The sequence below is a fragment of the Lolium perenne genome, chromosome 3, assembly GCF_019359855.2.
Source record: "Lolium perenne isolate Kyuss_39 chromosome 3, Kyuss_2.0, whole genome shotgun sequence".
Taxonomy (NCBI): Eukaryota; Viridiplantae; Streptophyta; class Magnoliopsida; order Poales; family Poaceae; genus Lolium; species Lolium perenne.
Genome location: NC_067246.2, coordinates 334,434,894 through 334,447,086, shown reverse-complemented (window position 1 = coordinate 334,447,086; position 12,193 = coordinate 334,434,894). Strand labels below are relative to the sequence as shown.

The following is a 12,193-nucleotide window of genomic DNA, read 5'->3' as shown; positions in this document are numbered from 1 at the left end:
CTGGAGTCCTGGACCATTACTAACCCAGAGTCCCAGAACAAAAGTGGGAATCTCGAACCTTATCCTTTGCTTCAGATACAAACTAAAGCATCCCCTTCCCAGTACCTCAGTAATCACTAACGTAATGTAAAAATTATGATCACATTAACAGTCCTTTTTCAGTTCAGACAAAGGTGTATTCCTAATCAAGTATCTTCCCCATAAAAAGCTGAATACAGTCTGCTACTCGAGTTTCACTACATATCAAAACATGTATATATCATGTTCTACCTTCATTAACCCTGCTAGAGTCCCAGAACAAAAACAATCTTATCTTTCGCTTCAGATATATATTAAAGGCATCACCTTTCTCACTACCTCAGCAAAAATTACATAAGAATTAAGATAACAGAAGTGGCTACAGCACTCATTCATACTTGTGAACGAAACAAGACGGTTTAACAGAACGAAACAAGACTCAGCACAAATATTCAGAAACCATTAAAGTGTCATTACAAAAGTACCATATCACTAGAAACACAGAGCCATTATTACGAATGGAAGCCTGCACTCCCTTTAAGCTACTGGAGGTCATAGCTGGACAGGTGCTGAATAATTGTGTAAGGACGAGAACCACAACCCATGTCTTTAGAGATTTTTTCTTCTCTCCGGAACCTCAGGTTATACATGCAGATGTAATCACCAGAATAGTCTAGGCTCTTTATATAATAGATGCAGTTGGCGTCGACAGATGGGAATTTATCAGCATTCAGAGATATGCACTTACAGTTGCCACTGAGGAAGATGGCGCGGTTCCCAATGTTCTTCACAGACTCGAGTATATAATTCTGGGTGTCCATCTTGTAAACCTCCATGCCTCCTTTTAGCTTAAGGATGATCAAGATTTCTCCAGCAGATCTCAGTAGGTAACAACGGTTGTCATATCCAATCAAAAAATTAAATGCAGCTTTCTCATCAGACATGGAAACATCTTCATCATCGGACGACGACGACGCATCAGGCTCGGCGTTATAAATCCTCATCAGAGTAAAGATCTTTTCAGCCATATCAATCGGAAATGGTGCCACCGATCCGAGCTCGCCATTAGTGTAGATACCTCTGAGAGCCAGCCTGATGAGAGGGCAAGCATGCCTTTCCTCGAACACGGCGAAAGATTCGCTCTCGGGATAAGCCGTGTAGACCTTGCGATCTGTCTCGTGTAAGACGAGATCGTCATCTATGTCCATCTTCTTGCATGACAGGACAAGTGTGGGTGGAGAGCCGGAGACGAGAGCAGCAGACTCCATGATCTGGTCAGGCAGGGGCGCAGCGAAACGAATCCGGTAGCCCGTGAAGGCATTGAGGAGAATCACGGCATAAGGGAGCTTGTTGTCCATCAAAATGAGGAGACCGTCCGGGGTGGTGCTGGAACCCCAGTAGTTACGGAGCAGCGGGAGTTCCTTGGGGACGAAGCGGCCAGTGGCGGTGTTCGCCCAGAGGTATGTTTTGTCGCCGCCGAAGGATCTGTCGATTATGACCCAGTGGCGGGGCCGGAAGAGGGGGTCTGGGGAAATCTTGGGGTCCTCGGTGGCGGAGCGCCAGCTCTGGCAGACCGCGCGGAAGTCCATGAAGTAGTCCAGGTCGTTGGTGGCCAGGAAGCAGTCGGCGATGCGGCTGACGAGCTCGGCCGGGAGCGAGGACCAGTCTGCAGATGCCATGGTGGTAGGTAGGATTGGAGAAGTGATACCACTTGGATTGGTCACTCTTCAGATGTGAATCCCTACCTAGTTCACTAAAATTGAAAGGTGTTAGAACATCAATGGGTGCAGCCGCCATTACGGATCTACTTTTTGAGAAATGGCCACTTCTGAACAGAGGGAGCAGAGGAATGAACTCACCGTGACCAAGGTGGGTGATGCTGGAGCAGGCGAGGAAGACGGGGAGTGTGGGCGTGCCGGCGCAATAATCGACGACGTGCTGCTGGGTGCAGCGAAGCCCTGCGCGTACGCTGGCCGCGGTGATGGCCTTGGCCGCCGCTAGATCTGCACGGATAGCAGAAAATCTGCGTGCTCCGGGCCGGATTAGCACCTTATCATGGCGGATCTCACAGTGGTAGGAGCGGGGAGTGGAGGGGATTTCGTCAAGGGTTTAGGGTTCAAGGAGCAGCCGTCGCTGCCGAGTGCCGAGGAGAGGGGGATGCCGATTTAGTGATGGCGATTATCTGGGTACTGAGTTTTCACTGAAGAGAGTGGGCCGTCTGTTTTGGGCCTATCCCTCAGTGAAAGAGGCTGTAAGAGCATCTCCACACGTCCTCCGCAAAGACCCCTAGGCTTGGAGTTCCAGCTGTTAGATATATATTTTGTATATGTGTATTTGGTAGTATATGATTTGTAATTATCTCCTACCTTATCTTTAGGATAGTCTTTTTAGCTCTCAAGACTTATACCTCTATATATACTCGTTCGAGAGGCTCAATACAACATCCAACACATTACGTCAAACCCATCTCTATCGTTCTACATATTATCAGAACGGCGCCGATCCTAACCTAGCCGCCACCCAGCTTTCGTGTCGCGCTGCCCCCGGGGAGGTCGATCTCCATGATCTACTCCGGGGGCTGCGCAATCTGTATAAGGGTTCGTCCGCCGATCCGTTGATTTGATGCGATCTTTAGATCTGTTTTCTTTTTGTCCGCCGGTCGGTCGACTAGCATTTTCTTTTTTGGTTTTGCCGATCATAGATCGGATTGAGTCGCACACCGCCGCCGTCATCACGCGCCTCTACTCCAACCTCGGCGTCGACTTCGCAACGGCTCTCCTCCATCATCCGCCCTACACCGGCCACCGCGGTCGACTCGCTGGCTGGCTGCAGCGCCTGCCTTGGTAGGCTGCCGTGGCTGGCTCGCCCACGTCGTCTCCGCCTCGGCCGGCCCGCCTCCATCTACCGTGGGGCACGGCTGCACGCGATGCACATGGGACGCCGTTTGCGTCGTAGCCGGCCTCTTTCGCCTGCACGGTCTCCATCGCCGGTTCTTATTCGCCGTCATCGCCCGGGACATCACCGACAACATCGCCAATTACTCCGATCTGCGGCACGTCGTCCATGCCATGGCACGTGTAGCGCTGTCGTCGGTCTGATCAACCGACCCCGCGCACATCTCCGCCAAGCACGTCCCCGAGCACGCGCCTACCTCCGATTGAGCATCGGGCTGCCACTGCGTCGCCCCTCCGGGCCGCAGCGCCGCCGCCTTTGGTCCACGCTACCGGCCTCCGACGCGCCTTCCGAGGTGTGTACGTCGCTGACGGTCTCCCGCCGCTTCACCGACTCTCACCACGCCGGCCCCTCGGGCCATGGCGTCGCCGCACGCAGTCACCTTCGCTGTCCCCCGCACATCGACGTCCGAGGCCACCTCAGCGCCGCCCCTTCGGCGCGGGTTGCCTTCATCCGGGAATGGTCTTCGTCACGCCGCCGGGTCTTCCTCGCCTACTTCGTGCACCGCTTCCGTGCTTCCACCCCAGGTCGTCGCTGGGCTCGCCAACCACTCCAGGTCGCGCTGAGCTCGCCAACCACCGCAACGCCCGTCTAGGCGTCCAGCATGACCACCCCAGGTCAACGCTGGGTTAGCCGCCTTCTACGTCTTCGTACACTACAACTTTGTCGCCAGCGTCCTCGCCTCTTTCCCGACTACGCCACCTGCTCCTCTACTCCGACACCCATCGTCGAGACCTCCTCTGCTAGTCTACTCCGACATGGCGCGCACTTTGTAATGTTCCCTACCCCCGCACGCCCGGTACTGGCAACACCGGTACGTGCCTTCATCCCCGACGCGTCCCCGGGCCTGGCAAGCTCGGACCTGCGCCTCGTCTTCATCGGCTTCAGCGACGTCTTCATCGGCATCGCCTCTACGACTGCCTCGACTGCGTCACCCTCGAGTTCTTCTATGCATACTCGGTTCTGACAAAACCAGAGTATGCCTTCGTTCCGACGTGTGCCTGGTTCTGGCAAAACTATGGTTGCACTTTGTCGTCGACGGCTCAGACTGCATTGACTTCGGCATCGACCATCTCCACGACTTCCTCGGCGCGTCTCCATCACTCTCCTCGCACACCACCTCGCCTGCGGCTACATCGACACCGGCACCCGAACACGACATCGACCACTGCAATCCCTCGCGCGACTCCCTCGACCAAGGTTGCAGCACCCACATTCTCGGCTACCTCGACATCGGCACAATGGGTTATCACCTCGCATGAGCATCTCGGCTTCTTCTACAGTCCAAGCATCCGCGACGCGACATCGTCCACGACGCTCACGCTACGACTGCGGGGGAGTGTCAGCCCGTTGGTTCCTACCTCTCCAGTCTGACCGTCCGCGACGTTACTATTGTTCACGTCACTACCGCTATGACTGCGGGGGAGTGTTAGAGATATATTTGGTATAGGTGTATTTGGTAGTATATGATTTGTAATCATCTCCTACCTTATCTCTATGATAGCCTTCTTGGCTCCCAAGACTTGTGCCCCTATATATACTCGCCCGAGAGGCTCAATACAACATTCAACACATTACGCCAAACCCCTCTCTATCGTTCTACACCGGCGCCTAAAATCCACCCTGGCCGTGGTTCCCAAAATAGATTTTCAGCCGGTGCGGCCCAACTTCGCATCCGACAGCTCCAGGCCGAACCCAGTAGAAAGGGAGCCTAGCGGGGGTGCCGGCACGCAGCGTGTTGGCAGGAAAGATGCGGGAAGAAGCCGCCGGAAATGGCTGCATGGCTGTGGACCCGCCCCATCAGTGTCCGCCGAGTCGTCTTCCTCATCGCATCGCCTTCCGCGCCAGTCGACTCGCATCACCGTTAATACGTGCCTGCTCGGCTTCAGCGCACCAGCTCCTCTTCAGTGGCGGTGAAAGGCTACTCATCCTGCACGCCTTCCTCGTCGAGTCACGTCATTGTTAATACGTGTCTGCTCGTCTTCAGCGCCGCTGCTCATCGTCAGCGGCGGCCTTAATGACCGCCAACACGTGGCGCCTCCCTCGGCCGCTATATAAACTGCCGCGCGCCTCCCTCGCCGTGCCATTCCACCTCGCCTCGCCTCTCCTCTCCTCTCCAAGCCTCCAAACCCCCACCGCGCCGTTCTCCTTCAACCCTAGGCGCCGTGGATCACCAAGACCACGAGAAGGAAGGCGCGCGTCCTCTAGGACACGCGCTACCCCGTCCCGACGGACATGCGTTGTCCGGGGGGCTAGGCCTCAGTCGCGACGGCCTGCCGATCCCCCCCCTCGCCCGTGGCAATGGGGACCAAGCGGGCCATCGTGATTTACGACCACTACTGGGACCACCTCACACCGGAGGAGAGGAACGACCCCCGGTGGTCGCCGGACAACGACGACGGATGTACCATCTTCTTCGTCCAGCAGCACGCGGACCGCCTCGCCGCCTACAACGGCAATGGAGACCCGCCGTCCAACTACAACATAGTTGGACGGTGGCGGTGGTGGAGCGTGCCCGGGAGGACCCTGGCATGGGTCCTCCAGTACATCTCCTACGGGAACAACCCGCCGCTGTAGATGCCACCACGGCACCTGGAACCTGGCGGTGCCACGGGGCAGCGGCAGCCAGTGGGCGCCGCGCCGTTCATCCTCTTCGTCGCGCTTCTCTTCCTCCTCTTTTCACGGGTCCTCGGTGCGCGGGGCGTCGTCGAGGTACTCGCCCTACAACATGATATCGCCTAGGTTCTTGGCGACGGTGAAGGACGAGCCAGTGGAGGCTGCGCCCTCGCGCAGCCGCCGCCATCCCTCCTCCCGCGGTGCACTCGTCATCCACGACACCACTCCGCCGCGCCCGAGCTAGCGCGAGTGGACGCCACCATCGGAGTACAAGGCGGCGATCTCCGCCATCAAGGCGGAGGGCGACCCGGAGGAGTTCCCTGGGCTGCGCCAAGCCCAGTTGGAGTCCTTCGCGGCGATGGACGCCTTCACCGAAGCATGGAGCACGGCAGACTATCGCGTCGAGGAGGAGGAGCGCCGGCGCCGCCTCGGCCTCATCATCGACCTCGACGGCGACGACGACATTGGTCCATCCACCAGGCCGCACGGGAGGCGCGGCGATGCCAGCCAGGGCTGCAGCAGCTACCTAACGTAGCCGAAGGAGGAGGACCCCGACGACGGTGAGGACTTGTTATCACCGGGATTTGACCGAGTCAGAGGTGGGCCGCGATCATGATGGGCTTGAAGATTGTACATGGAAGAATATATGTGAATCGGCCTTATATGCAAAGTTTGGGCTAGTTTGCCCATGTATCTGTAATATAGTAGGATACGTATCAATTAGATAGAGTTTGGCTCGTGCACGGTTGGGATTATTCCCACGTTAGACAGTCTACGGACTATAAATATGTATCTAGGGTTTATGAAATAAACAACAATCACGTTCACCACAAATCAATCTAGGCGCATCGCCAACTCCCTTGTCTCGAAGGGTTTCTTCCGGGTAAGCATCATGCTGCCTAGATCGCATCTTGCGATCTAGGCAGTACAAGTTTATTCGTTATCCATGCGTTGCTCGTACTGAAGCCTTTTTGATGGCGAGCAACGTAGTTATCTTAGATGTGTTAGGGTTAGCATTGTTCTTCGTATCATATGCTGTCGTAGTGCAACCTTTAGACATCTAGCCGCCCTTACACCTATCTTAGGTGTAGGGGCGGCACCCCGCTTGATCATTATTTAGTAGATCCGATCCGTTATGGTTGCTCCTTGTTCTTCAAGGATTAGTTTAATATCTGCATAGTTAGGCCTTACAAAGGGTTGGAGGATCCAGCGGCGCGTAGGGTGTAGTTTGCTAGCCCTAGACAGGATGTTCCGGGGATCAACCTCGTGTTGGTTTTTAGGCCCTGTCTAGGATCGGCTTACGATCACCGTGCGCGGCCGCGAGGCCCAATCACGAGTAGGACGTTCCGATTATGCGGTGAAAACCCTAAATCGTCGTAGATCGTTTTAGCTTTATCTTGATCAAGCAGGACCACCATATATTCGTACACCTCGTGCGAATCATGGGTGGATCGGCTCTGTGAGCCGATTCACAGGACAACCTGAGAGCCGATCGAGGCTCGTATTTAATGTTTACGTGTATGTCATGCAGGAAACTAAGCGAGGCATCTCCATCACCTTCCTGACCAGGTATAGGTCAGGTGGCACGCCCTTGCACCAGCATCGGACGTGTGTGCCGGAGTCTTTGCGGGCCGTCGCTCGGAGGGACCAGGGCCAGCCGCAGCCCTAAGTTTCTCCCGGCTCTCCTGTGTTGCCCGTCGTTGCTCGCCGGTGGGTTTCTGACCGCAACACATTCTGGCACGCCCGGTGGGACCATCTTCGACATCAACCACATCGCCATCTACATCTGAGATGGCGGACGGCACTCCAGTCACGTACGATGATCTGACCGAGGAGCTCAAGAAGAAGTACGACGAGGTTAAAGCGATCCTCGAAGCCGACCTCATCGGCTCTTTTCACAGAACCCGTTCCCATGGCGTCAGGTGGAAAGGGTTCTCGCCTGAAGGTGCGCTCGATGGAATAGACCTGTCCGCCCTGTCATAAGAACGCACCAGGTCCCTGCGTCAAGAGATTAGCTACATGGTGGCTCACTCCCTGCACCGCCATTCTGAGAGCCTGGTGAACACTTTGGAGCGTGTCGCTTTTCGGATGATCCAGGAAATCATGAGGCATCAGTACTCTCCGTCAGGACCAGTTCTCAGGACTTACCAAGGAGAGATGCCACTCCAATCCCGTCCACCGCTGCCATTCCCGTTGACAACACCGGAAGTGCCGAATTCGCCGGCATACGCCGTCGACATGGTGGAGTGCACATACCCCGGGAGGTACCAGCCAAAATTCTCGTTCAACATCAACATGGTAGGACTTGGGCATCACCCTGGTAAGGACGGAGACGAGGGCAGCTGCTCTCATAGCGAGGACAAGGAGGGAGCCGTTCCACGCGATCGGTCCCGACACTTCCAAAAAATCCTGGTTACGATCAAGAGGAAGGCCGATTCCAGCAATCAGCCCGTACTATCCGTGCCACACGCTCTCCCTGCATTTGGTGTCGACCTCACAGGTGACGGGAAGTTAGGGTATGGGTTTACATCGGCTGATGAGCTAGAGGAAGTCGACATCGGTCCTGGGGATAAGCCGCGACCAACTTTTATCAGCAGGAAGTTAGATCCACAGCTCAGGGGTCAGATGATAGCTCTATTGAAAGAATACCCAGATTGCTTTGCATGGGATTACACAGAGATGCCTGGGTTAGACAGGAGCATCATTGAATATCGGCTCCCCCTTAAGAAAGGATTTCGGCCGTTCCAACAACGAGCACGTCAGATGAGGGCCGAAATTCTGGAAGAAGTCAAGAAAGAGATCGAGAAGATGTTGGCCGCCGGGTTCATCAGGCCATGCAGGTATGCTGAGTGGATCTCCAGTATCATTCCTGTAGAGAAGAAGGACGGCCGATGGCGTGTGGCCATCGATTTCCGAGATCTCAACAGAGCCACTCCAAAAGATGAATATCCGATGCCTGTGGCAGAAACATTGATCAATGCAGCTGCTGGCCACAAGGTGTTGAGCTTCATGGATGGCAACGCCGGCTATAACCAAATCTTCATGGCTCCAGAAGATATACACAAGACCGCATTCAGAGTACCAGGGGCAGTAGGCTTGTTTGAATATGTGGTCATGACCTTTGGGTTGAAGAATGCTGGTGCAACGTACCAACGAGCCATGAATTATATATTTCACGATCTGATCGGCAAGTTGGTGGAAATCTACATCGACGACGTGGTAGTCAAATCTGTCTCCATGGAGGGACACTTGGATGATTTACGGCGCGTCCTAGACCGAACTCGGAAGTTCGGACTGAGAATGAATCCGAAGAAGTGTGCTTTTGGTGTGGCGGCTGGTCAGTTCCTAGGTTTTCTGGTTCATGAACGGGGAATTGAGATCGGCCTGAAAAGTCAAGAGGCGGTGCGTACCATGCAGCCGCCCACCACGAAGAAGGAACTCCAACGTCTCATCGGCAAGATCAATTTTGTCCGACGATTCATCTCTAATCTGTCAGGACGAATCGAGCCGTTCATGGCACTGGTGAAAACCAAATCTGACGACGAGTTTCATCAAAGGGCGTAATGAACAGCAGCAGGCGTTTGATGAGATTAAGCGGTATCTCGACGACGCCGCCTGTGCTAGTTCCGCCCCAACAAGACAAAGCCGTTCTACATCTACCTCGATGGCAATCGACACGTCCATCGCTTCGGTGGTGGTGCAACTCTACGAGGGTGTTGAAAAGATCGTTTTCTACCTCAGCAGGAGGATGTTGGACGCGGAGACAAGGTATCCTGAGGTCGAGAAGCTTTGCCTCTGCCTGTTCTTCACCTGCACCAAACTTCATCACATCCTTTTGACGGCAGAGATCATCGTCATATGCAAGTCAGACGTTGTCAAGCACATGCTGTCGGCCCCTGTTTTGAAAGGCCGACTTGGTAAGTGGATGTTTGCGTTGTCAGAGTTCGATCTTCGGTATCAGCCTGCGAAAGCAGTCAAGGGGCAAGCGTTGGCCGATCTTATAGCTGAACGGATCAGTACCAATATAGCAGCACTGTCTATACGTGCATGGGCTATGTTCTTCGATGGATCGGCTTGCGACGATGGTTGTGGCATCGGCATTCTGCTCGTGTCGCCTCGGGGGGCAGCATACTCCTTTTCCATCAGACTATCTACCCCTTGCACCAACAACGTCGCGGAATATGAGGCAGTGCGTAAGGGAATGGAGTTGCTACTGGAAGCCAGGGCAGAAGCAGTAGAGCTTTTTGGAGACTCCAAGTTGGTGATTAACCAGCTCACGGATGAATATAAGTGCGAGAGTGAATCGCTTTTCCCATATTGGATGGAATGCCGTGAGTTGATGACACAGTTTCGGTACATCAACTTTAATTGGGTCCCAAGATCTCAAAACACCGAGGCCAACAATCTCGCACAAATGGCGTCAGGCTATATAGACATATCAGACGGGTCAGAAGTTCAGGTGCAGTTCCTGGAACAGGATGATTGGAGAGCCGAAATCTTCAATTACTTAAAAGATTCGGCTCGGGGGGCACCTAAACGGATAAGATACAAAGCCATGAAGTATGTCCTCATAGGAGACGACATGTTCTACAGGACGTTGGAAGGGTTACTACTCAAGTGCCTGGGACCAACTGAGTCTAATCGGCTCTTACATGAGGTGCATGAAGGCGCTTGTGGAACTCATCAGTCGGCTCATAAGATGAAGTGGCTAATTAGACGATCAGGGTTTTATTGGCCTACCATGCTTGAAGATTACTTCAAGTACTACAAGGGGTGCCAAGCGTGCCAGATGTTCGGGAAGATTCAGATGGTACCCGCATCAGCAATGAACCCTATCTTCAAGCCTTGGCCGTTTCGAGGGTGGGGCATGGATATGATCGGCAAAATCCATCCGGCGTCGAGTAAAAAACATGAATGGATTTTGGTTATCACAGATTACTTCACCAAGTGGGTGGAGGCCGTCCCTATGAAGAAGGTGAAATCAGAAGATGTGATCAAGTTTGTGAAAGAACACGTCATTCATAGGTTCGGGATTCCCCAAACTATCACGACCGATGGAGGTTCGGTCTTTATTTCTAAAGAATTCAGAAAGTTCTGCGATGACATGGGGATTAAGCTGATCCGATCATCTCCATACTATGCTCAAGCCAATGGGCAAGCTGAAGCGTCCAATCAGAGCCTGATCAAGCTGATCAAGAGAAAAATTGACGAGAACCCTAGGGATTGGCATGAAAAGTTATCAGAAGCTTTGTGGGCCTACCGCATGTCGTGCCATGGAGCTATAAAAACTTCGCCGTACCAGCTCGTCTATGGACAGGAAGCCGTATTACCTTGGGAAATTACAGCTGGATCAAGACGTGTCACGTTTCAGAATGATCTAACAGCTGAAGAATATGCAGCTTTGATGAGTGACACTATTGAGGATGCAACAGAACTGAGGCTTTGGTCGTTAGAGAAGATTAAAGAGAACAAAGCCAGGGTAGCTCGTGCCTACAATAAGAAGGTTAGACCAAAGGAGTTTCAAGTTGGTGATCTAGTATGGGAAGCTGTGTTGCCGTTAGGAACTAGGGACAAGGCATATGGCAAATGGTCTCCTAATTGGCACGGTCCGTACAAAGTCGTCCAGGCCTTGAAGGGTAATGCATACATGCTGGAGCAGTTGGACGGCGTTAAGTTCCCAGTAGCCGTCAATGGTCAACACCTCAAGAAGTATTTCCCAAGCATGTGGGATGATGGGCAGTAAGGTATGGAGGCCGATTTTAAATCGGCCAGTAAAAAAGAAATCACAGCCGATGCGCAGACATCGACTTGAGAAACGACTTGAGAAAACATACGGAGACAACAGTATGCGAGTACAGCCGATGCACGGGCATCGACTTCAGAATAATAAAGCCGATACATTGTTATCGACTCTAGAGGAATAAGCTCAATTAAGCAGGTTAATGGAATCGGTTCAGACCAGAAATCATGATATTTGGGATGAATCTCCTAGTGAGTTGCTGAAGAGTTCAGTCTGCGCGTTTTGAGGTTGGAGGATGGTTTGGATGTGAGTTAGACCTGTTGGTCCGCGTGAATAGGCGACGGCTTGACCTCAAATCGCGTTTATAGTGCAAGCCGATACCCTGCCATCGGCTCTTTGTACAGTGACTTCGTTCGACGGTTGGTGAAATTGACAAGAAAGCAAAGTTAATTGAGGAATATTTTCTTCATTAATAGCGGTATTTCTTACAAAGAAAGAGCCGATTGCTCAGGGAAGAAAGAACAAAAGCCGACTACTACTACTAGTCCCTAATCTAAGGGCCGTTGCTGCCCTCGTCGTCGTCGTCGCTGCCCGGCGCAGCTGCTGATAGGCTCCTCATCGGAGCTCCCGTAACCTTCCACGGGAGCCTCATCTTCCTCCTCGTCGTCATCACTGTCGTCGTCCCACCAGGCGCGGAGGCGCTTCGCCGGTGGGTAGCCTTCGAGGGAGTCGTCGTCGTCCTCCTCCGCCTCTTCTTCGGAGGAGGTGAAATCGTCCCAGGAGAAGCGGTCATCCTCGCTCTCTGCCTCCTCCTCCCCCTCGACGAGGAACTGAAGGTCGTCCTCTCCGTCGGTCAAGGATTTGTCA

The 12,193-nt window shown here is 53.5% G+C and overlaps 1 protein-coding gene across 2 annotated transcripts; it reads right to left on the bottom strand.

Moving 5' to 3' along the window:
- Positions 1-385: 385 nt before the first annotated feature.
- Positions 386-2,161, bottom strand: LOC127345882 (uncharacterized protein At1g65760-like). Of its 2 annotated transcripts, none has more exons than XM_051372411.1 (2): positions 1,878-2,161; positions 386-1,771 (listed from the first exon to the last, which is right to left on the bottom strand). In XM_051372411.1, exon 2 carries the CDS (start codon positions 1,695-1,697, stop codon positions 561-563), a length of 1,137 nt encoding a protein of 378 aa, XP_051228371.1. In that variant the 5' UTR covers positions 1,698-1,771; positions 1,878-2,161; the 3' UTR covers positions 386-560. The 2 variants fall into 2 exon arrangements, with proteins under 2 accessions (XP_051228371.1, XP_071684820.1); XM_071828719.1 differs by having other exon boundaries at positions 386-1,763.
- Positions 2,162-12,193: the final 10,032 nt, after the last annotated feature.